The following is a 26827-nucleotide window of genomic DNA, read 5'->3' as shown; positions in this document are numbered from 1 at the left end:
CAAGACTCTTCAGAGAATTGATGGTTCACTGCCAGATAATTACAATGTCAAAGGTCAATAGACTATTCAGTAATCACAATACAACAAGGTTACAAGCAGCACATCACACTCCCAAAAATGGGCAGGAATCCAATACTTGATGCAGCAGCCAAACGGATCTGGACCACATCCACAGGTACGGCAAACAAATAAAGAAAAGTGGCAGCATCCAATGGTGCAAAAAAAAAAATCAGTGTTTAGGTTAGGTCTTTGTCAAGTTAACTTGACAAAGACCTAACCTAAAGGTCGAAACGTCCTCTCTCTCTCTCTCGAGGTTATGGAAGAATAAACACTGACATTTCTTGCACCACTTGTCTTTATTTGAAGACCATTCAGTAATTGATGGCTCCTTGTCAGATAGTTACAAAGCTCCATTTGGTTACAGGATCTACACAATGGGCATTTTACACAAGGAGTTTTACAGGCTCTGGTCCATTACAGTTCACCTTAGTTTTATCCTAGCAAAATTAAGGATATAAGAAATCACTTTATACAACTATCTATACAGCGAGGACAGGAACGCTGGCGGTAGGTGAGTATTGATGTTTGGTTTTTCACATGTAGTGTAGTTTAGTGTAGTTAGGGCTTTGAGGAGATCCGGAAAGCATTAATGGCGTTTCAATTCATTTAAATGGGGAAAACTGATTTGACTTACGAGTTTTTTGGGTTAAGAGCTCCGTCAGGGAACGAATTAAACTCTTAACCCAAGGCACCACTGTATTTAGAAGGATGTTACATATTCAGCAAATAAATAGTTTATTCCTTCTATATTTTCCATTGTACTTTCTGTACCCGTTTTTCATGGTTTTCAATATCCTTTCTTCATACAATATTAAACTTTGTTATTTACTCTCAATGAATGAAAATTTGTCTTAGTCTTGTGATGGGCACACATGTGCATGGCCTGTTGCAGTAGTGTTTTCACAACTGTGTCTTGCATAGGCTCCCAGAAAAATGCTGCAAGTGCTAATCTCAGCTTCCCCATGTGTCAGCCACTGGCATAATAAATATCCACCTCCTCCTTGTTCCCTCTGTATAACTGTCCTCTTTCTTTTTAAGCTACCTATACATATTAGATAGTTGTCGACTGAACACTCATTCAGCCGAAAGCTATCTCATCCCTACTCTCCATGCATGAACTAGTTAAGTCAGGTACACATGCATTGTGGATGAAGACAGAGGAGTAAGCCGCTACTAGACACCGCTGGCAGCAGCTTATCTCCCAGTAATAAATGGATTTGGTAGTTGAAACATTGAAACCTACTATCTGGTCCTTATCTCCCTGATACTTGCCATTGAAGGACAGTTGGGAGGTCCCTATACTAATATGATTAGCCGGTCCTAGCAGAATTGGTGGGCCTGGCTGATCTATATCTAAGGTGTATGGCCACCCTTATTGTTACTTGTGAGAGGCCAGTTTGTAGGTCCGCACAAGTAACTGCGTTCTGTATTAAAGATAGAGGTCATTGAACAAGGAAATCTATAGTACAGCTCAACTTTGCATAATCTACACTTCTTACTTGCATGCATGTCAATAGAAAAATTCTGTTATCATTATCTGAGCAAAACACTGGCAGTAACAACATAACGATTCTTTAACAAAATGTATAGATTTTCAATTTTTTCTAATGCTTTGAGCAGTTGTCTAACGGTGAGCTACAATGTCTTGTTTTCTTCGTAGAACTGCTTGTATGACACTTGTTTATGTAAACACTCAGAGGATTGTATGTGTGCATTATTTTCAAGTTTTGTCCGAGCTTGCACTGAGCATGGCATCATTATTGATGACTGGAGGGAAGTTATATGCAGTAAGTAAAGTAATTTGACAATGTTTGCAAGTTGAAAGACAGTTGCCACTTTTTAATATATTTTTTTAAAGATGGGCTAGAAACTATAAAAACAAGACATTTACTACTGTCTTTTTATTATCAGACCCTTGCCAATGCCTCTGTGAAGCCACATCCCTTTGTTATAATGGTTCTCTGCACTGCCCGCACAGTGTTACCATCCTAAACATGGCCACTGATGGAGGGGCACGTGAGCATATGCATGCATCAACAGCCTCCATTAAATAACAAGGCACATGGGAAACTAGCACATGTATAGTGCCATGCTCCATTTTATTCAATGGAGGCCGCTGACGGACAGGTCTGGTCACGTGCTCCTCCATTGGTGGCTATGTTTAGGACGGTAACACTGTGCGGTCAGTGCAGAGGACCGCAGAAGCATCAGCACTGGCCTGCTAACAAGAGGACATTAATGCAGATATTTACTAAAATGGACATGTGAAGAGAGCCAACTGAACCTCTTTAAGTTTCTTGCAGTATATATATACATTCTGTAATAAAGTTAGAATTTAAGATAGCCCAGAGAATTTAGCTGTCATGATGTGCACATGAGGAGTGACCTTATCACTGGGATGTTGCTCTCTAATTGCATGTAACACAAAGAGAAAGAGATCATCATCAGGCAGTACTGTAGAAGTACTGAGCAGTGGAGATGTGATTCCAGTAGCTACAATACAGTTAATGCTCAGAATTCTGTGTCTGTCTTCCTCCTTCTCTTTCATGTTTCCTTTCTATAGACTCCAAATAGTAGAAACGTTTTCACCCTCCTACACTTCCTGTTTCTATCTTGTTATTTCTGTTACAAGAGAGGTCGGCATCAGTCAACAACAGGCAAATTAGAAGCAAGGGAAACCCCTAGTGACCAGCTCTGTAGAGTGATGTTTTTTCAGCATAAAAACATCACTTTAAGTAAACAAAATAAATTCTACTTTTGCTAGTTATCAACCTGGCTAACATATAAGTAGAACATGTTTAAAAAGTCTACGACCATTGAAATAACCACTTTTATACACTATGAGCATCACCAAAGTGCAATATACAAAGTTATAGCCGCAGTACATAGTATAGCTTAGAAAATAGAGAATAATTACAATTATGGGAGGTGGGGATGTTTAAAGAAATGTGAAAAGAATCATGTTCAAGTAGATAAAAATGTAATACTTTGTAATACATTTGCCTTTCCAATTTGGAACGCAGACATATTACAGAATTTAAGATACATTTTTTTCTTTCTTTTTAAGCGAGATACATTCAAAACTGTGACGCTCCAATGGTTTATCGGGAGACTGTGCACACATGCCAACCTACTTGCAAATCTCTGGGTGAGCCGGATAAATCATGCACTGTGGACTTCGTTGACATCGATGGCTGCGTCTGTAATGACGGAATGTACATGACACAATACGGTGAATGTGTTACACTGGGTGAATGTCCGTGTTATCATAGGGGAACATATTATAGTCCAGGAGAAAAAGTGTTCAGCAACGGAGTTGAGTGGTATGTATTATTATTGCATGGTTAGTAATATATAAAGTATATAATTTTTCATAGGAATTCCTGGAACTCCCAAATAGTGATATGAACAGAGTTTAAAGTGTTCATATAAATTAGAAAGAAGTAAACTGACCGTTGAAACACAGAATTAAATATCATCCAGTGAACAATCATCACACAGATGCAGCCATACACCTGGTGTGTATGATGTTATCACTGGCTCGCTGCAACATGAAGCAGAGAGCAGTGAGGGACCTGACACCAATGCAATAGGAATGGGATGGGGTGAAATGAATATGCCTTCCTTTATCGTTCACACAAACGAAAATGTTGGTGGTCACATGATTTAACCACGTGGCTACAGTCTCGGTTCTTTCTGCTGACTCCATCGACTTCTATGTCGCATTCAGTACTATCTCAGCTACAGTCAGTAAAATTACTTGTGTCTTAGCCTGCACAGACATGGACAGAGCCAAGCTGGCAAAACAGTCACGTGGTTATATATGTGACTATTGCCACCTTTATTCGCGTAGATGGGAGAGCACTGCATGCAATGCTTCCATAGCCAGCAGGAGGCATGGATGTGAAGAGCACTGAGAAGCTATAGAATTCCTGGTAATAAAACACACTTCTTCATAAGAGATTACAAATTTTAGCAGAAAGTGTTCTAAATAGCGAAAAAATACTAAAATAGTCCAACAATACAAAATAGAGTGCTATTTTTACAGTTTTACATAGAATCAATTAATCTATAGTACTGTGCAAAAGTTTTAGGCAAGTTTTGAAAAAAATCTGCAAAATAAAAATGCTTTGAAAAAAAGAAATCTTAATAGTTTATTTTTGTCAATTAACAAAATGCAAAGTGAATGAACAGAAGAGAAATGTAAATCAAATCAATATTTGGTGTGACTAGTCTTTACCTTCAACAAAGTGTCAATTCTTCCAGAGATGAGCGAGCACGCTTGGTTACGGCAGTTACTCAAACGAGCATCGCTCTTCTCGAGTAACTGAGCAGATGCTGGGGGGAAGGGGGCGGGGGGGAGCAGGAGGGAGAGTGAGGGAGATCTCTCTCTACCCCTCCCCCCCCCCCCCCCGCTCCACCCCGCCGCCCCCTGCATCTGCTTGGACGAGTATGCAGTTACTCGAGAAGAGCAATGCTCGAGTAACTGCCTTAACTGAGCGTGCTCGCTCATCTCTATTAGAGACACATAAGTTTGCAATACTGATAGGGACCCCAGCAAGGGAGTCCCTAATGAATATGAAGTGGCCTTTAGGGTTGGACTGAACTTATGAGTGTATCCTGCTCTGTATTGATGAGGGCCAGGAACCATGAAACAGCTCTGTCAGAACAATGACTATAAAAAGCCTTATCTATAGCGACCTGTGGAATCAGAAGTTATGTCCCGGAAGAAACAGGGCTACAAGCGAAACATGAGTCAGGCACTGGAGGACAAGTTTCCAAGGGACTTGATTTGAATGTTATATTCATCAAGTTGATTGCCATTTGTAAGTAAGAATAAACAGTCTCACAGAGCCTTTTAACTAGTTGGGAATTCATTGCACTATGTCTACCTGTTGTTTTCCTTCTAAACAAGAGATAAAAATACTGCACCTATCGTAGAGTGTGAAGTGGGACTTGAGGTCTAGACATATGGGTCAGGAGGGGTGTCGTGTCTCCTTAAGGAGAGCACCCAAAAAGTATGTGGAGACAACTAGGGAGTGAGTAGGTCAGGCAATAGTATAGTCTCTTCTCAAGGAGAGCACTCAAAAGGGTGTGGGGACACCTAGAAGGTGAGTGAGGAGACTTATAAGGCCATGCAAGCTCCTCTGGTTTAATTTATACATATAAGTAAGATGGAAAAATTCCTCTGCAGCGCCACCTATCGGATGGCAGCATTCCTTCAAATCAATGTGACTTTTTATTGATTGGGAATAGGAAACCAAACCAGAAAACCATACGCAGACAGCTGTTTCGGATGTTTGCCCCTCATTAGTGTGCATTAGGTTTCTGGCTTAGCTGGTGAGAGGCCTGGTACACATGGATGAGGAGGGGTGTCATGTCTCCTTAAGAAGAGCACCCAAAAAGTGTGTGGAGACACCTAGGGGGCTAGTGGGTCAGGAGATGGTATAGTCTCTCCCCAAAGAGAGCACCCAAAAGCTCTAGAGTGATAGAAAAAGAGGGGAGTTAAAGGGCTGAGTTTATATGGAGGCCTAAATGGGCCCAGGATGCCAACTGTAACTTTAGGCCGCGCCTCCCAACACATAGTAGGCCACAGTCTGAAGAGAGTATCACCTGATACTCCCTTCAAAGCTCTTGTTTGGTTCAGTAAGTGTGATAGGGTCCTTGGTTAAGTGATTTAATTTCTCTTAGGTTTTGGCCGGGGGTTAACATATGGTAACTTTGTTGACTTTGAATTCAGCGCCAGGATATAGGGCTCTATTTTCACTTCTGTTACTTCTTTTATCTCTGGTCTTTGTTGCTCTTTGATGACACCAGTGTAAAAATAGCTTAATGAAGACTATAAAAAAGCTTTTTCTCTATATTTTATATATATTAACTGGAAAATGGTGCAAGTGACACTGTATTTCTTTTACAGTGTTTGCCACAATGGGAAGCTACGCTGTGACTACAGTAAACTGCAAACAACAAGTAAGAACAATAATCAAATCTAACATACAAATAACATACAACATGCCAAATTATGTTGACATCCGATCATTATAATACTGTGTGTTTACAAACTCCCATAATTTTTAATGAATCATGCTCAAAGCCCTCAACTGCATACCTGCACACATAGCCATATGGGATAACTATAGAATGTATAAGGTGTTAGTTCGTATTTTGGCCAAGATACTTAGGCCCACAAGCCAGACTTCAAGGGTCCTCATTGTCTCGTGGGTCCCTACACTAACGAGACAACTAACCCCAGGAAAACCTGCCTGCAATGCGAGGAGATCATCCTGACAGGAAAAACCCCGTGCTGTAACATAGGGAACTACCTCGTTCTAGATGATACAGGACCCACAGCAGGACACAGATCACACCACACGTACCGAGAGCCACAGACATGCAGAAGCATGACACTGTTCACACTGAACATCCTGAACACTGCACAGACACTTCAGGAACAAACACTGTTCACACTGGAAATACAGAACAAGCACAGAAGATACAGAAGGCTGCACAGACATGCAGAAGAATGACACAGTTCACAAGGAAAAGAACATGCACAGACATGCAGGAGCATAACACTGTTCAAACATACCAGAATAGAAACACAGTAGCATGACGCAGTTCACATGGAACAGAACCTGCACAGACACACAGGAGCATGACACTGTTCACACCAGAACATACTAGAATAGAAACATAGAAGCATGACCAAGTTCAGACGGAACAGAACCTGCACAGAGACGTAGGAGGATGACACTGCTCAAACTAAGGAGAAAGAGTAGCAGCCTCTAGCAAAGGAGTTGGTATATATATGAGCACAATCATTCTACACCTGTGGGGCTGTGCTGCTGAAAACCTATGTAGTACAACAGATCCCAGCAGCAACCCTAACACGTACTATGTGGATAGGGGCACTGACATGTAAAAATATAAGTGTTTTTCTCAAACTGCTGGCTCTTAGGCTGCTCTCACACAGCCCGCTTTTACCGTGGCGTTTCAATGAGGCTTCATAGACCAGCAATCGAACACAGCATTTCTAACCCCGTGATTTTAGAGCGTTGTTTGCTCTACTTTCGCACGTTTTAGCGCTTTTTAACGCATCAATCACAATAAAGGTATGCAATAAAAACACTGTAACGTGCTAAAAAAAAACAGCTTGAGCACGGGGTTTTGTGAACGCGTGTGTGAGGGTGGCCTTGGTGACACAAATTCTTCAAACTCAGCCCCTGAAAAATATTTCCAAACCATAAATAATCCTTTGCTGACCTCGGCCAAATCCTATAATAACTACAAATTATTAGAGTAAATGAAAGAATCATCTATACACAGGTTAATTGTAGGTGCCATTTCCTGTACTACCTAGGGTTCTTCCTACCTACTTCCTCTGAAGTTAAAAGAAATACCCCTTTTGCTTTATTCTGTAATATCTAACAAAGGTAGTATTATCTTGTAGAGAAAATAACATGACCCCACTCCAGAATGGTTCTGAGGTTTTTAGATACATACAAAAGCAGTAAGCAAGATGACCTGAGCTCTCCACACTGTAGTACCCCAGTTAAGTAAGAATTTTGGGGAGTTTTAGAAAATCAACCGAAAGCCAAATTTCTTCTTTTTTGCCAAGAGATATGGATATGATTTAATGATAATAATTATTACTACTATAATTTCTAAAGATACACTTTCTAATATATTATTGTTATATTGTAGATTGTACCCTACCCATGGTCTACTTTAACTGTTCTGAGGAACCTCCAGGATCTCAGGGAATTGAGTGTCTAAAAAGCTGTCAAAATTTAGATGTAGACTGTGTGAGTATATAATAAGGCCATCATCAGAAATGCAATTTTTGAAATGCAACAATTGTTTTGTAAGAAAAAAAAAACCATATACCTCTATTGATGTGATTACAAAGGGATTATACATCAATCACCCATTATGGTGTCTAGTTTGACCACCCCTGATAAGAGGGTCTAGTGCTTGTTACCCTTTAGCCATCCTACTGATTACCTCAAGCTCTATTCATTTAACAGGATAAGGGCAATATGGTTTTGAAGGAACAGAGCTTGTTCTATTTAAAATGACTGTAGTTCAGTTTCTATTGTGGATACAACCACGTCAAGAAACTTGGCTTTAAAATTAGACCAAAAATGTGGCTGCAGCCATGGTGAAACTGGAGCTACAACCTTGTGAAGTGAGAGTAGGAATACTGAATTTATAGCTATCACTTCAGTCTGTGTGCAGAGCAGGTGGGTGGAAGAGGGATGAGCAAGCAGCAGTGAATGATCTTTGAGACTCTTGCCTGTCCAGCTGTCCCAGAAGAAGGATAATGATTTGTGTTCATGTTATCACCCCCCTCCTTATCAATCAGAAAACATATTTGCTCTCTGACTATCTCATATGATAGTCTTTTTTTCTACAGAAAAGGAGGGAGAAGATGAGTATATTTAACTCCTCAGATGCTGCAGTCTTTGCTGCCCATGGCATATAAGTGATTTTTCAGAAAAAATTAAACTACATTTTTCCCCTTACACAATTATTTAAATATTGAAAAAATAAAAAGACACAAAGAGATTACACATAATTGATATCAATCACATCTATAATAACCCATACTATAAAATATTACACAAAATTTCCAGCACAGTGAACTCTGTAAAAGAAAAAAAAACAATGCCAAAATAGCTGTTTTCTGTAAACTACAAGTCATCCTACAAGAAACAGCCCCTCATACAACTCTGTTGATAAAAAAAAAAGCATGCTATGATCTTGGAAAGTGATTATACAGATAGTCCCCCACTTACGAACAGGAGCCTGTCCGTAAGTGAAAGTGCAAATGTGTGTATGGAGGGAGATCGTGAGTTGACCCCACTCCATACAACGTGGCTTCCAGCTATTTCTTACAGCCGACACCCACCTGCAACAGCTGACAGCATTTAAAGGGTTAACAGCTCCGATGAGCGACGCAGCTTATCGGAGTTGTTGCGGGCGGGTGTCGGCTGTAAGAAATAGACGGCACCTGATGTTCAGGGGTCCTGCACTGCCCCCTGTAATATGATCGCAGGCTGCCGTACAGTTGCCATGGCAGCCGGGGGCCTTTTGAAAGGCCCCAGGGCTGCCTAGGCAGAGAACCTATCAAGCCGTGTCCATGGCATAGCTTGATAGAATGCCTGTCCTATTACTGTACAGTATGAGGCAATGCTATGGCATTATATCATACTGCAGGAGAATTTTGTTCGTATCTAGCGACGCTTATAACTCGAAAGTTTGCAAGTAGGGGACTATTTGTACATAAAAGAAAGTGTTTATGTTGTGCAAAAGTAGTAAAACATGGTAAAATCTATATACATTTGGTGTTGTAATCATAACGAGGCACAGAATAAAGGTAACATAATATTTTTACAAAATGGTTCACACTGTAAAAATAAATTCCAAAAACAATGGTGAAATAGATTTTTTATTCCATTGCCCCAGCCTTCACAATCTTCATAAAAGTTGTTCAATAAATTGTATGTTTGGTAAATTACTACCTATAAAACTAGAACTTATCCCGCTAAAGCAAGGTTTCATACAGCTACACTGACTAAAAATTGTAAAAGTTATGATCTCTGGAACACAAACAGGAAAATGGTTTACTGGTTCTTAAAAAGGTTAGGAGATAACTTGATGATTGGTTAGGATTAGAGATGAGCGAACGCGTTCGTCCGAGCTTGATATTCGTGCGAATATTAGGGTGTTCGGGATGTTCGTTATTCGTAACGAACACCATGCGGTGTTCTGGTTACTTTCACTTCCTTCCCTGAGACGTTAGCGCGCTTTTCTGGCCAATTGAAAGACAGGGAAGGCATTACAACTTCCCCCTGCAACGTTTAAGCCCTATACCACCCCCCTGCTGTGAGTGGCTGGCGAGATCAGGTGTTCGCCTAATATAAAAGTCGGCCCCTCCCGCGGCTCGCCTCAGATGCGGTGTGAGTTAGATGAGGGACAGTGCTGTTTATACCGGAGCTGCTGTAGGGAAAGAATTGGTAGTTAGTGTAGGCTTCAAGACCCCCCAAAGGTCCTTATTAGGGCCACTGATAGCTGTGTGTTGGCTGCTGTTAGCAGTGGAATTTTTTTTTTCTCAAAATCGGCTCTGCAGAGCGTTGCACCTGGCATTAGGGACAGAAGTGCTGCATAGGCAGGGAGAGTGTTAGGAGTGCGTGTAGCCTTCAAGAACCTCAGCGGTCCTTTCTAGGGCCATATTTATCCGTGTGCAGTACTGTCCAGGCTGCTGTTAGCTGTGCTGCATTTTTTTTGGACTTCTCAAAATCGCCTCTGCAGAGCATTCCACCCTCCATTGATACTGCAGGGAAAGAATTGTATAGGCAGGGCCACAACACAGTTATTATTCATAGAATATACGCAGTGCTGCCTTTTGGTGGAAAAACAAGTGGAAACAAATCTATTTGTCCAGCCTGTGTCCGTCCTTACGGGCGGTGGACACGTGTGAGCTGCGTGAAAAACATTGCTAAATCATACGCACCCAGCTACGCTTTACTGCTGGCTTCGCCATTTGCTTTCCTTAATTGGGAAAAAAAATACCTGCTCTGCCAGAGTTATAATAACTCTGCTACCCTCACGTTCTGTGACACATAAGCAGGGACACAGCACAGTTATTAAACTTCTCATGTTCATTGAATATACGCAGTGCTGCCTTTTGGTGGGAAAAAACTGAAAACAAATCTATTTGTCCAGCCTCTGTCCGTCCTAACGCCTGTGGACACATGTGAGCTGCGTGAAAAACATTGCTAAATCATACGCACCCAGCTACGCTTTACTGCTGGCTTCGCCATTTGCTTTCCTTAATTGGGAAAAAAAATACCTGCTCTGCCAGAGTTATAATAACTCTGCTACCCTCACGTTCTGTGACACATAAGCAGGGACACAGCACAGTTATTACACTTCTCATGTTCATTGAATATACGCAGTGCTGCCTTTTGGTGGGAAAAAACTGAAAACAAATCTATTTGTCCAGCCTCTGTCCGTCCTAACGCCTGTGGACACGTGTGAGCTGCGTGAAAAACATTGCTAAATCATACGCACCCAGCTACGCTTTACTGCTGGCTTCGCCATTTGCTTTCCTTAATTGGGAAAAAAAATACCTGCTCTGCCAGAGTTATAATAACTCTGCTACCCTCACGTTCTGTGACACATTAGCAGGGACACAGCACAGTTATTAAACTTCTCATGTTCATTGAATATACGCAGTGCTGCCTTTTGGTGGAAAAACAAGTGAAAACAAATCTATTTGTCCAGCCTCTGTCCGTCCTAACGCCTGTGGACACGTGTGAGCTGCGTGAAAAACATTGCTAAATCATACGCACCCAGCTACGCTTTACTGCTGGCTTCGCCATTTGCTTTCCTTAATTGGGAAAAAAAATACCTGCTCTGCCAGAGTTATAATAACTCTGCTACCCTCACGTTCTGTGACACATTAGCAGGGACACAGCACAGTTATTAAACTTCTCATGTTCATTGAATATACGCAGTGCTGCCTTTTGGTGGAAAAACAAGTGAAAACAAATCTATTTGTCCAGCCTCTGTCCGTCCTAACGCCTGTGGACACGTGTGAGCTGCGTGAAAAACATTGCTAAATCATACGCACCCAGCTACGCTTTACTGCTGGCTTCGCCATTTGCTTTCCTTAATTTTGAAAAAAAATACCTGCTCTGCCAGAGTTATAATAACTCTGCTACCCTCACGTTCTGTGACACATAAGCAGGGACACAGCACAGTTATTAAACTTAGATTATTCATTCACTAGAGGCAGTGGGGCCTTTCGTTTTCCCAAAAGGGCAAAAATTATATTTGGCCTGCAGTCTTGCGCCAATTTATTTCCTGCCTGTTAAATCAAATCACTGGTAATACAGCATGCTGAGGGGTAGGGGTAGGCCTAGAGGACGTGGACGCGGCCGAGGACGCGGAGGGCCAAGTCAGGGTGTGGGCACAGCCCGAGCTCCTGATCCCGGTGTGTCGCAGCCGACTGCTGCGCGATTAGGAGAGAGGCACGTTTCTGGCGTCCCCACATTCATCGCCCAATTAATGGGTCCACGCGGGAGACGGTTATTAGAAAATGAGCAGTGTGAGCAGGTCCTGTCCTGGATGGCAGAAAGTGCTTCGAGCAACCTATCGTCAACACGCAGTTCTGCGCCGTCCACTGCTGCAAATCCGAATCCTCTGTCTGCTGCTCCTCCTTCCTCCCAGCCTCCTCACTCCACTACAATGACACCTGCTCAGGAGCGGGAACACTCCCAGGAACTGTTCTCGGGCCCCTGCTTAGATTGGGCAGCAGCGGTTCCTCTCCCACCAGAGGAGTTTATCGTCACTGATGCCCAACCATTCGAAAGTTCCCGGGGTCCGAGGGAAGAGGCTGGGGACTTCCGCCAACTGTCTCAACAACTTTCTGTGGGTGAGGAGGATGATGACGATCAGACACAGTTGTCTTGCAGTGAGGTAGTAGTAAGGGCAGTAAGTCCAAGGGAGCAGCGCACAGAGGATTCGGAGGAAGAGCAGCAGGACGATGAGGTGACTGACCCCACCTGGTGTGCAACGCTTACTCAGGAGGACAGGTCTTCAGAGGGGGAGTCAAGGGCATCAGCAGGGCAGGTTGCAAGAGGCAGTGCGGTGTCCAGGGGTAGAGGCAGGGCCAGACCGAATAATCCACCAAGTGTTTCCCAAAGCGCCCCCTCGCGCCATGCCACCCTGCAGAGGCCGAGGTGCTCTAAGGTCTGGCAGTTTTTCACAGAGACGCCTGACGACCGACGAACAGTGGTGTGCAACCTTTGTTGCGCAAAGCTCAGCCGGGGAGCCAACACCAACAGCCTCACCACCACCACCATGCGCAGACATATGATGGCCAAGCACCCCACAAGGTGGGACGAAGGCCGTTCACCGCCTCCGGTTTGCACCCCTGCCTCTCCCCCTGTGCCCCAACCTGCCACTGAGATGCAACCCCCCTCTCAGGACACAGGCACTACCGCCTCATGGCCTGCACCCACACCCTCATCTCCGCTGTCCTCGGCCCCATCCAGCAGTGTAGTTCAGCGCACCGTTCAGCCGTCGCTTGCGCAAGTGTTCGAGCGCAAGCGCAAGTACGCCGCCACGCACCCGCACGCTCAAACGTTAACCGTCCGCATAGCAAAATTCATCAGCCTTGAGATGCTGCCGTATAGGGTTGTGGAAACTGAGTCCTTCAAAAGTATCATGGAGGCGGCGGCCCCGCGCTACTCAGTTCCCAGTCGCCACTACTTTTCCCGATGTGCCGTCCCAGCCCTGCACGACCACGTCTCCCGCAACATTGTGCGCGCCCTCACCAACGCGGTTACTGCCACGGTCCACTTAACTACGGACACGTGGACAAGCACAGGCGGGCAGGGCCACTACATCTCCCTGACGGCACATTGGGTGAATTTAGTGGAGGCTGGGACAGAGTCAGAGCCTGGGACCGCTCACGTCCTACCCACCCCCAGAATTGCGGGCCCCAGCTCGGTGGTGGTATCTGCGGAGGTGTATGCTTCCTCCACTAAAGCACCCTCCTCCTCCTCCTCCTCCTCCTCTGTCTCGCAATCAAGATGTGTTAGCAGCAGCATGTCGCCAGCAGTCGGTGTCGCGCGGTGTGGCAGCACAGCGGTGGGCAAGCGTCAGCAGGCCGTGCTGAAACTACTCAGCTTAGGCGATAAGAGGCACACGGCCCACGAACTGCTGCAGGGTCTGACACAGCAGACCGACCGCTGGCTTGCGCCGCTGAGCCTCCAACCGGGCATGGTCGTGTGTGACAACGGGCGTAACCTGGTGGCGGCTCTGCAGCTTGGCAGCCTCACGCACGTGCCATGCCTGGCCCACGTCTTTAATTTGGTGGTTCAGCGGTTTCTGAAAAGCTACCCACGCTTGTCAGACCTGCTCGTAAAGGCGCGCCGGCTCTGCGCACATTTCCGCAAGTCCCACACGGACGCTGCCACCCTGCGCACCCTGCAACATCACTTTAAGCTGCCAGTGCACCGACTGCTGTGCGACGTGCCCACACGGTGGAACTCTACGCTCCACATGTTGGCTAGGCTCTATGAGCAGCGTAGAGCAATAGTGGAATACCAACTCCAACATGGGCGGCGCAGTGGGAGTCAGCCTCCTCAATTCCTTTCAGAAGAGTGGGCCTGGTTGGCAGACATCTGCCATGTCCTTGGTAATTTTGAGGAGTCTACCCAGGTGGTGAGCGGCGATGCTACAATCATTAGCGTCACCATTCCTCTGCTATGCATCTTGAGAAATTCCCTGCAAACCATAAAGGCAGCTGCTTTGCGCTCGGAAACGGGGGCGGGGGAAGACAGTATGCCGCTGGATAGTCAGGGCACCCTCCTGTCTATTTCTCAGCGCGTACAGGAGGAGGAGGAGGAGCATGAGGAGGATGAGGAGGAGGGGGAAGAGACAGCTTGGGCCGCTGCTGACGGTACACCGGCTGATTGCCTGTCATCCTTTCAGCGTGTATGGCCTGAGGAGGAGGAGGAGGAGGAGGAGGAGGATCCTGAAAGTGATCTTCCTAGTGAAGACAGCCATGTGTTGCGTACAGGTACCCTGGCACACATGGCTGACTTCATGTTAGGATGCCTTTCTCGTGACCCTCGCGTTGCACGCATTCTGGCCACTACGGATTACTGGGTGTACACACTGCTCGATCCACGGTATAAGGAGAACCTGCCCACTCTGATTCCCGAAGAGGAAAGGGGTTCGAGAGTGTTGCTATACCACAGGACCCTTGCGGACAAGCTGATGGTAAAATTCCCAGCCGACAGCGCTAGTGGCAGAAGGCGCAGTACCGAGGGCAAGGTAGCAGGGGATGTGCGTAGATCGAGCAGCATGTACATCCCAGGCAGTGCAACAGTCTTTAAGGGCCTGGCCAGCTTTATGGCTCCCCACCAAGACTGTGTCACCGCTCCCCAGTCACGGCTGAGTCGGCGGGAGCACTGTAAAAGGATGGTGAGGGAGTACGTAGCGGATCGCACGACCATCCTTGGTGATGCCTCTGCCCCCTACAACTACTGGGTGTCGAAGCTGGACATGTGGCCTGAACTAGCGCTGTATGCCCTGGAGGTGCTTGCTTGTCCTGCGGCTAGCGTCTTGTCGGAGAGGGTGTTTAGTGCGGCTGGGGGAATCATCACAGATAAGCGTAGCCGCTTGTCAACCGACAGTGCCGACAGGCTAACACTCATCAAGATGAACAAAGGCTGGATTTCCCCAGACTTCTGTTCTCCACCAGCGGACAGCAGCGATACGTAAGCAATACGTAGGCTGCACCCGCGGATGGAAGCTACGTTCTCTCTCACCATCCAAAACGGGGACATTTCTGCTTCATCAATCTGTGTCTAATATTCCTCCTCCTCCTCCTCCTGCTCCTCCTCCTGAAACCTCACGTAATCACGCTGAACGGGCAATTTTTCTTAGGGCCACAAGGCTCACTCAAATAATTTTTCAGAACAATTTTTATAAGTTTCAATGCGCTTAAAAGCGTTGGAACTTTAACTTGAACCAATTTTTCGTTACACTGGGCTGCCTCCAGGCCTAGTTACCACTTAAGCCACATTAACCAAAGCGATTAATGGGTTTCACCTGCCCTCTTGGCTGGCCATGGCCAATTTTTGGGATGTACATTAGTACTGTTGATACAGCAATTTTTGTGGGCTCTCGCCTACAGTGTAATCAAATTAATTTTTAGGCCACCTGCATTACAGCTGACGTTACCTCAGCTGTGTTGGGCAATGCAATGGGATATTTTTATGTACCGCTGGTGGGTTCCAGGGAGCCACCCATGCTGTAGGTGCACACTGAGTTTTTAATACATCTGTACACTTCTAAAGAACCCGTCTGACTGGGGCATGCAGTGTGGGCCGAAGCCCACCTGTATTACGCACGACATTACTACCTCAGCTGTGTTGGGCAATGCAATGGGATATTTCTATGTACCGCCGGTGGCTTCCTGGCACCCACCCAGGCAGTGGGTCCACAGGGAGTTTAACCTACATGTGTCCACTTGTAAAGAACCCCAGTCTGACTGGGGCATGCAGTGTGGGCCGAAACCCACCTGCATTAACCCTTTCCAGTCCACTGTGTGACCTGTGAAGACATTAGGGTTTAAGGCTGTACAGCTCCGTTGTTGGTAGACGTCCGTCGGGGTTCTCTTACTGTATATTGCCAGCCTCTCTGCTGTCGGAGCCTATCCTACGTGTCAGCTCATGCAGTACTGGCTTTAGCCAGCATATAGCGCCGTTGTATAACAGCAGAAAAAGAGTAAGCCCCCTAGGAAAACCATATACAAATTGGATTGGAAAGGGTTAAGCACAACATTACTACCTCAGCTGTGTTGGGCAATGCAATGGGATATTTCTATGTACCGCCGGTGGCTTCCTGGCACCCACCCATGCTGTAGGTGCACACGGAGTTTTTACTACATCTGTACACTTATAAAGAACCCCAGTCAGACTGGGGCATGCAGTGTGGGCCGAAGCCCACCTGCATTAAGCACGACATTACTACCTCAGCTGTGTTGGGCAATGCAATGGGATATTTCTGTGTACCGCCGGTGGGTTCCAGGGAGCCACCCATGCTGTGGGTCGTCAGGGACTTCACAATAGGGAGTTGTACCTGCCTGTGTCTATGAATTAAAAAGCCCGGTCTGACTGGGGCATGCAGACACCTTGACAGAATGAATAGTGTGTGGCACATAGGTTCCCCATTGCTATGCCCACGTGTGCAGCTCCTGATGGCGGTGGCACAGGATTCTATTTCTCATTGCTTCTGTACAGCATTGTGGGCTATCGCTCCGCCACTTTTAAAGAGGGTCGCTGCCTAGCCGTGCCAACCTCTGCAGTGTGTGCCTGCGGTCCCTCGTCATGGCAGACGCAATTCTAAATAGACATGAGCGTGGTGTGGCATGAGGGCAGCTGAAGGCTGCCCAGGGACACTTTGGTGTGCGCTGTGGGGGGGGGAGGGGGGGCGGTTGGGCAGCATGTAACCCAGGAGAAGTGTCAGTGGAGTGTCATGCAGGCAGTGATTGTGCTTTGTTGGAGGTAGTGTGGTGCTTAGCAAAGGTATGCCATGCTAATGAGGGCTTTTCAGAAGTAAAAGTTGTTGGGAGGGGGGGGGGGGGCCCACTCTTGCCGGTATTGTGGCTTAATAGTGGGACCTGTGAACTTGAGATGCAGCCCAACACGTAGCCCCTCGCCTGCCCTATCCGTCACTGTGTCATTCCCATCACTTTCCTGAATTGCCCAGATTTTCACACATGAAAACCTTAGCGAGCATCGGCGAAATACAAAAATGTTCTGGTCGCCCATTGACTTCAATGGGGTTCGTTGTTCGAAACGAACCCTCGAGCATCACGGGAAGTTCGTTCCGAATAACGAACACCCGAACATTTTGGTGTTCGCTCATCTCTAGTTAGGATCTCACCACTGAGACCCCCGATGAGCTTGAGAATGGGGGTCCCGTGTATGGGGAAACTGGTCCTCCAATCTCAAGATCGGTCAAGTTAAGTCAGTTGTGGTAATGCAAACAGTAGTAGAACTACATTTACTTGAGTGGCAAAAAAAAAGATAGTGGTGTTATATATCAGAAACCTCTGCTAGAGCTAGACAAAAAAGGAACTGATCTTCCCCTCAGCCTTTGAGACCCCTGACAGCTTCTCTGGTTGGCTGTGGTTACCTCCTTGGTACACAATTCACAATTACACAAGCATAAATCTATGTATTTCATATTGAGGTACATGAAATGCAATGCCACTTCTTTTTTCTTTCACCAACTGGATGTGAAGGCCACTTAACCAAGGGTCTGAGGTCAACATCTAATATCCATATCACTTTAATGTCACAAGTAACATAGTATGTTAGGCTGAAGGGAGACATTGCCCATCTTGTTCAGCCTGTTTCCACCCCCCCCCCCCCTCTTTGATCCAGAAAAAAAGGCAAAAAAAAAAAACAATGAGAAAAAAGCCAATTAGCCCTGCCTGACTCCAAGACCAGGAAGTAATAAGGTCTACTTTTATTTTATAGTACTTGGATTGTATTAATGAACAAAAAATGTTATCAACCCTAGAAGTAACAGTAGAAGTAACAGTAACTCACTTAATATTTGGAAGTTTACACCTGTATTTGGGTTATATTTATATTATAGACAATAATATCTGTTTTTTTACTTCACAGTACAGCACTGAGTGCATCTCAGGTTGTGTTTGTCCTCAAGGTATGCTTACAGGCGGCAATGGAGAATGTGTGCTTGAAGGACAATGTACCTGTTTTCACGATGACCTTATATATAACCACAATGACCAAGCCACTATTGGCTGCAATAATTGGTATGTAGCTAGCAATGTATATCACCAAAAACCAAAACATAAATGTAGCCAAAGTATCACATATCACAGCAAAGAGAAAGAACACAACTAAGAATCTAGTAATAACAGTACTGTTATATAGACATATACATGGATAATAATTAGAGATGAGCGAGCATACTCGTCCGGGCTTGATGCTCGTTCGAGTATTAGGGTGCTCGAGATGCTCGTTACTCGAGACGAGCACCACGCGGTACTCGTCTCGATTTAAACGAGCACTGACCATTGAATTCAATGGAGCCGGCAATACAGCTGGCTCCATTGAAAGCAATGGGCTGCCGGCAAGCGCGGGATGAATTTTCGGGAAGGGCTTAAAAATATAAGCCCTTCCCTGAAATTCATCCAGAAATGTGTAAAAAGTAAAAAAAAATATATACTCACCTTGTCCCGGCAGACGGAGTTCAGCCGCGGCCGGCCGGCAGTTCTCCTGAACTGCTGTGAGTAGTATTCAGCAGCCGGGGATTTAAAATCCCCGCCTGCTGAATGAGCTGCCTCTGATTGGTGACAGCCTCACCAATCAGAGGCAGCTCTCACTCACCCATTCATGAATTCATGAATGGGTGTGAGTGAGACCTGCCTCTGATTGGCTCAGTGCTGAGCCAGTCAGGGGCAGGTCTGACTCACACCCACTGCAGACCGGCCGCGCTGAACTCCGTCTGCCGGGACAAGGTGAGTATATATATTTTTTTTATTTTTACACATTTCTGGATGAATTGCAGGGAAGGGCTTATATATTTAAGCCCTTCCCGACAATTTATCCCGCGATCACCGGCAGCCCATTGCTTTCAATGGAGCCGGCTGTATTGCCGGCTCCATTGAATTCAATGGGCAAACATCGTTCTTCTCTGCCACAGCTGTTACAGCTGTGGCAGAGAAGAATGATTTGCCTTCTATATGTTCTCAATGGGGTCGGCGCTGCTGCCGCCGGCCCCATTGAGCGCATATAGAGAAGAGAACAGGAATCGCAGATCGCAGATAGGTGCGATCTGCGATTTCTGTTCTATAATTTATCGGACGAGCGCATAAAAAGCGCTCATGTGTCCGATACCATTGCAAAGCAATGGTTTTAAAAAATCGCCGGACGCATGCGCAAATCGCGCGAAAAAAACGCCCGTCTGACTAAGGCCTCAGAAAGTTTTTTTTCTAATATCTAATTTGTGTCTCCTCCCTTTCAGTTTCATCCCATTATACAGCTTTAACTTGTATTTGTAGATTGCATGGTGAACTGTATTCACAGACAATGATTTCTAGAAGTATTCCTGAGCCCATGCATTGATTCGCATTACAGAAGTTATTGCAATTCGTTAAGTCTCAAATTAAATTTTGCTGCATCTGTAGTATATGAAATTAAAAAATTGTTCAGCATTAAAATGTATTAGACAAAAATGCTGTGTGATGGTCAATATTTCTGCTTCCTGCGTGGACCGCAGTGACAGCGGCCCCATTGCGGTTTCCGCTTCAGGAGGAAAAATCTCAGCATGTTCCATTTTCCTGTGGTGTCCACACAGATGGCTTCCATCCTCCAAAGCAGGAGTTTAAAAAAAATAAAAAATCACTGCGCATGTCCGATGGCGAGCCATTCAGACCATCCGGAGTGCAGAGAATCAGGAGAATGACAGGTATGCACGGTCACCGGCCGCGGTCAAGGCCGGATTCCGTGCGTTATTCCACAGCCGGAATCAGGACGTGCCGTGTGCATGAGGCCTTAAGTGAATATCTCTATATGATAAACGTTCAGTGTAGAAGGCGTAGAAATTGGTATAGTCACCATATGCACATTATATCCACACAATATGTAGCAGCATGCAGCAATGATCTTCCAAGACAAGTGCTTGGGTGGTGATCCCAGCGTGGAAACCAATCAAAGATGACTGTATGCCCAATTGCGCATGCTGCAGAGCACTGAAGCCTAATGAAGTCCATATGTGTTCTGTTTTTTACTGAATTGCGCAGCGTATTGTGCATTTGCGCACCTTCCATAGACTTCTGCAGTGCAATATGCAGAAAGTGCGGGATTAATTTTTTTGCAAACATGTGAAATGCGCATGAAGACCACATTCATGAGGTCCTGCGAACCTGCGCATTGTGCGCGTATATTTTACGCACACAAAAACACACACAAAATGGTCGTCTGAAGGAGCCCCTATTATGTAAAGATACTCAACTAAAAGAAATGGAATATTTGTCTGTGCCTCAGTTTTCTTCTAAGGCCTTGGTCACACGAGCGTTTTTTTCGCGCCCAAATAGGCGCGCAAAAAGAGTGCTTCTAAAAGAACCAATGGGTCCCTATAGAAGCGCTCACATTTGAGAGTGTTACGCGTGTGAAATGGCACGCTCCTAAGGCCTTAGTCAAACGGGCGTTTTTTGGCGCAATTTGCGCATGCGCATGCGTCCGGCGATTTTTTAAAACCATTGCTTTGCAATGGTATCGGACACATGAGCGCTTTTTATGCGCTCGTCCGATAAATTATAGAACAGAAATCGCAGATCGCACCTATCTGCGATCTGCGATTCCTGTTCTCTTCTCTATATGCGCTCAATGGGGCCGGCGGCAGCAGCGCCGACCCCATTGAGAACATATAGAAGACAAATCATTCTTCTCTGCCACAGCTGTAACAGCTGTGGCAGAGAAGAACGATGTTTGCCCATTGAATTCAATGGAGCCGGCAATACAGCCGACTCCATTGAAAGCAATGGGCTGCCGGCGTGCGCGGGATGAATTGTCGGGAAGGGCTTAAATATATAAGCCCTTCCCTGCAATTCATCCAGAAAAGTGTTAAAATAAAAAATATATACATACTCACCTGCTCCCGGCAGCCGGAGTTCTGCGCGGCCGGCCTGCAGTGGGTGTGAAGGGGGTGTGAGTCAGACCTGCCCCCTGATTGGCTCAGCGCTGAATGCAATGCGCTGGACAACTCCCACCCGTTTCTAATGAAACGCGGCTAGGAGCAGATTTTCGGGCACCGGTCACGCGATTTGCGGATGCGCATCCGTCATGCGATCCGCAAATCGCGCGAAAAAACGCCCGTCTGACTAAGGCCTGACAAAGATAGGACATGCTGCAGGCCACATGTAGTTCTGTGGTGCACACCAAAGATAAAACCTGTCCTATCTTTGATGCGATGTGTAGGAGTTTCCATTGACTCCTATGGGAGCTGGAGGTAATTGAAACTCCTACGCAGGGAATAGATTCCCTGCTGCTTACAGCAGGATATTTAACAGGTGCTACCCAGAAGCAAATTTTAAATGTCCCGATGTAAGCTTCTGTTTGTCCCTGCAGGGAAAGAGGGACTCCCCAAGGGTTCTCATTAATCTCCGCGGGGCTAACAGGAATTTAGAATGGAACGTTCAAAATGTGCTTCTAAGCAGCACCTTTGGAATGTCTTGCTGTAAGCAGCTGGGAATTCCTCTAGTCCCACTGCTGGGCAATTCTCCAGCAGCGGGGGAGCAGTAGGGAACTCCCTCCACCTCTCTCTCCAAGGCATTTCCCTATAGCTGTTAGAGAAAGGGTTGGGGTTACCGGGCGTTCCCAAGAGCATGGGAGGAGGGGGCAGGGCTACAGGGATCTACCCTCTAGCAACGCCCATCTAGCCCCTCCCCCTCTAGATTTGCTATGGGGAATCTCTGTGAGAAGCCCTATAGCCCCACCTACTCTCTCTGCGCTATAGGGATATCTCTCAGGGATTCCCCAGAGCAGGGAGAGAGAGAACAGGACTATAGATTAATCCCCCGTAGCAGAGTGAGAGAGCAGAGCTATGGGGGATTAACCCATATCCCTGCTGCGTTTCTCTCTGCTATGGGTTAAATTCCCCATAGCTCTGCTCTCTTTCCCTGCTATGGGGAAATTCCAGAGCCCTGTCGGGCTTCTTCTCTCTCTTCTCCTTTAGCAGCTCCACTTTTTAAAGCGCAGCTGCTCCAGTGAATAGGCGATTTTCATGAGCATGAAGCTCGGATCTTCTGCACATGAAACATTCACCTTTCACACAATTTTTACACATGCGAGCAGCGTTTTTTTTTTTTCTCGTGTGACCAAGGCCTAAAAGAGCAAGCCCATAACACTCTCCCATAAATGTTTATTGTGTCCATTTTTTTGATGGACTATAAAGCTGCTGTAAAGCAAATCTCTAAATGCTGTTAACCACAGCTCAGGCAATATGGCCGCCATCATAGTCATGTACGGAAAATAGAATGTAAACAAACCTACAATCTAAAAGTAAAAATAGATAATAAAAAAAGAAAATGTTTCAATATCTGTATTTAATTAGTAAAAAATATAGGTGACTCATTTTGTACTATACTTCTACAGCATTGTGAGTATATATGAAATTGATTATGATTTGTTCAAAGAATGTTTAACATAACTTTTTTCTCCAAGTACCTGTAATAACCGTAAATGGATTTGTCCGGATGATGGAGTCATGGCTGATTGCTCGATTTATGGAGAAGGAAATTTTATAACATTTGACCAAAGGCAGTACCGATTCAATGGACCATGTAAATATACCTTAGTTCAGGTACGTAATATCAGCTGTGCACTTGGGTTCTCACATATTTTATGTAGCTGCTCACTGATTCCCCTTTCAAAAAACTGAGATGCCTCTTTGGGGTCATCACCTTTACACGAAAGGTTTTTAGCTGACAGCATCAACTTCTCACTCATTGCTGCAATAACCCATCAACAGTATTACTGCATTCTTAAGGCCTTAGTCACACAGGCGTTTTTTCACGCAATTTGCGGATCGCATGATGGATGCGCATCCGCAAATCGCGTGACCGGTGTGCGCAAGTCGCCCGCAAATCGCCCGAAAATCTGCTCCTAGCCGCGTTTCATTAGAAACGGGCCGGAGCTGTCCAGCGCATTGCTTTCAATGGAGACGGCAATAGAGCCGGCTCCATTTAAAGCAATGCGCTGCGGGCGAGCCCGGGACGAATTGTCGGGAAGGGCTTAAATATATAAGCCCTTCCCTGCAATTCATCCTAAAATGTGTAAAAATAAAAAATATATATATACTCACCTTCTCCCGGCAGCCGGAGCTCCGCGCAGCCGTCCTGCAGTGGGTGTGAAAGGGGTGTGAGTCAGAACTGCCCCCTGATTGGCTCAGCGCTGAGCCAATCAGAGGCATGTCTCACTCACACCCATTCATGAATTCATGAATGGATGTGAGTCAGACCTGCCCCTGATTGGCTCAGCGCTGAGAGGCAGCAGTCACTCACCCATTCATGAATTCATGAATGGGTGTGTGAGTGAAACCTGCCTCTGATTGGTCAGGGCTGTGACCAATCAGAGGCAGATCATTCAGCAGGCGGGGATTTTAAAGCCCCGCCGGCTGAATAGTGCCGAGAAGCAGTTCAGGAGAACTGACAGCGGCCGCGGCTGGACTCCGGCTGCAGCGGAAAGGTGAGTATACAATTTTTTTTTATTTTAACACATTTTAGGATGAATTGCAGGGCAATTCACCCCGCACACGCCGGCAGCCCATTGCTTTCAATGGAGCGTCTGTATTGCCGGCTCCATTGAATTTAATGGGCAAACATCGTTCTTCTCTGTCACAGCTGTTACAGCTGTGGCAGAGAAGAATGATTTGTCTTCTATATGTTCTCAATGGGGTCGGCGCTGCTGCCGCCGGCCCCATTGAGCGCATATAGAGAAGAGAACAGGAATCGCAGATCGCAGATAGGTGCGATCTGCGATTTCTGTTCTATAATTTATCGGACGAGCGCATAAAAAGCGCTCATGTGTCTGATACCATTGCAAAGCAATGGTTTTATAAAATCGCCGGACGCATGCGCAAATCGCGGCTAAAAACGCCCGTCTGACTAAGGCCTTACAGAAATGCAAATTCTTTGCACTATATATAGTAGCTGATATACCCGGCTTCGCCAGAGTTAATTTGATAAAGGTGTTTACATGTTGTTCGCCTGAAAAATTTTATGAAGTCGTGGTTACTTTAGAGGAACCAAGGAATAAAATATCTATACATATAGAGGAGTTTTGGATTCTCCTCCGGCTGCATGTACTGATGTCCCTCTGCAGAATGTGCCACCCCTCCCACTCTCCTAATATAGGGCTTGAAGAATACTCACATTAAATTTCACGCTTGTACGACACCGGTAAGTTACATAATATAGGGCTGCACTTACTTTTGCAATTAGCATTGAGTAATCAAGTTGTGACCCTTTTACATTTCCTTTTCAAGACCTGTTTGTGCCAAATTTCATGTTTGTACGACACCAAGAAGCTAGAGAATTAGAGTCAGTCAGTCAGTCAGTGAGGGCTTTCACCTTTATATATATATATATATAGATTGTGCTAACTTGGGGGTTAGTAAGCATATTCTCCCCTGAGATGTTTTGCGCCAATTTCACAGAGACTCTGGAAAACTTGACTTCTTGAAAACTCTTTATTGAACACATCAATGGTTTACAGCATCAATACACGGCATATACATTGGAACACAACACAACTTCTGGGTTGACTACCCACAGTGTCTTTGTCACTGAAACCAACCAGCGTACCTACGGGGTGCCCTGCAGGTCAGACTTAGGGCCGTTAGGCCTCATGTCCACGGGTGGATTTGATTTACGGAATCCGTGCAGGAGATCCGCAAATCAAGCCGCCCATAAGGATGCATGGGCGTCCGCAAATTAATTAAAGCATGCAGATTTGATTTGTGGACCCTCTGGTCCGGAAAGCAAAATACAGCATACTCTATTTCTGTGCAGATCCCTCACAGAAGCTGTCCGATCCACGGCACATCGCAGCCGACACTGCGGACAGGCCGTGGATCCGTGGAAAAGCGGTAGTTCAAAAAAAGTGTACTGCGCTAATTCGGCACACAGAATGCCTGATTTCACACTCTCTGCAGGTCATTCTGTGAACTGCAACATTATATATATATTTATAGTTATGCAGATATATAAAATATATGTGTGTTTTCAAACTAAGAAATGCAGCTTAAGCTTGTTCACATTTGCGCTGGAGTCTTAAATTGTTGCCTCCTGTGCTGATTTGGCATAAAATCACCAATAAAATAGCTATCTTGCCCTGGAACATACCATGGAGCGTGCTGCAAGCTGGACCCCATTATGGTGAATTGGATCCATCTGATGCTAATTAGGTTCAGAGCCAAACAACGGAAACTAAAAGAGCCAATGTGAACAAGCTCTTATATAAATAGAATTATATTGAATTTATTGTGGCCTATTATTGTCATTTTCATTGTTTGCCCTGTTCATATTGTGTTTATTTGAACATATGATTTCAGGATTACTGTGGCTCTAATGTAGACAACGGAACGTTTCGCATTATTTTTGAAAACACCCAGTGCAGTGATACTGGCACAACTTGTGCAAAGACCACCACAGTAACTTATAAGGTAAGTTAATAACTTCTGATAAAATATTTTAATACAAAATGCATTTTCAAAAAACAGCAATGTCAGTGAGGTTGCTTAGGAAAAAAAGGATCAGACAGTTTAACCAATCCCTCTTGCCCACAACAGTGGACATTGGGAGAGCAATAACGTCCATTTACACTGAGCGATGATCGCTCAAAGATCGCTCAGACGATAGTTTGAGTGACAGCTTTGAGTGATCATTTTGCATAAACTATTAAGTAGTTACTCAACTACTCAAAAGCAATTAAGTGTGCAAATAAAGCCTTAGCTGAATGCAGTTAACAGCCCGAGGGCGCTTATCTGCATTCAGTTCCTTTGTTCTCCAGCGGTAACAATGCTATCAACACTACCCGTGGAGAACTCCTAAAAAGGCTGAAGGACGATTTTTAGTTTGGACTGAATTTAACCCTTTTCAATCCATTTATTTTTTCTCATCCATTCTCCCCAGCTCCAAATAAATTGGAGCTGGGGAGAATGTCAGTTCAGGAGGGTGCAAGGAAAATGTATTTTTTCTGATCCAGAGTTCGGGAGGGTGCAGTTGCTCATTGCACCATGGGGGGACCTGTTTACCTGTCCGGCGTCTTCCGCATTCTCCCCTCTGCCTCCCGACTTGGCGATCATGTGACCACTGGGGTCAGGTGGCACCCAGCAGTCACATGATCGCCGGGCCGGGAGGCAGTAGGGAGAATGCGGAAGACGCCAGACAGGTACGCAGGTCCTCCCACAGTGCAGGCTCCCGGCTCGGCGTTCATGTGACCGCTGGGGGTCAGGTAACACTGGCGGTCACATGATCGCCGGCCGGAATCTCTGTGCATTACATAGTGCTAATTGAGCGCTATGTAATGTGTAAAGGAGAAGGCAGAAAGGGTTAAAAACACTTTCTGCCTTCTCCTCGGGGGTCCACGATGAGGACCAGTGCAGGAGTGCATCTGCACCCGATGTGTCTGATGATGGGGTG

At 45.6% G+C, this 26827-nt stretch overlaps 1 protein-coding gene across 1 annotated transcript in view; it reads left to right on the top strand.

Moving 5' to 3' along the window:
• The window catches only part of LOC136581752 (mucin-5B-like), a 99656-nt gene that overhangs the window by 57699 nt on the left and 15130 nt on the right, over nt 1-26827 (top strand). Inside the window, exons 10-12 of the mRNA XM_066582374.1 lie at nt 1721-1847; nt 3128-3262; nt 7765-7865. Of these exons, the coding sequence (XP_066438471.1) occupies nt 1721-1847; nt 3128-3262; nt 7765-7865 (363 nt within the window). The remainder of the gene's footprint in view (nt 1-1720; nt 1848-3127; nt 3263-7764; nt 7866-26827) is intronic.

Source organism: Eleutherodactylus coqui, chromosome 11 (assembly GCF_035609145.1).
Source record: "Eleutherodactylus coqui strain aEleCoq1 chromosome 11, aEleCoq1.hap1, whole genome shotgun sequence".
NCBI lineage: Eukaryota > Metazoa > Chordata > Amphibia > Anura > Eleutherodactylidae > Eleutherodactylus > Eleutherodactylus coqui.
This window is presented reverse-complemented; position numbering and strand designations above follow the sequence as displayed.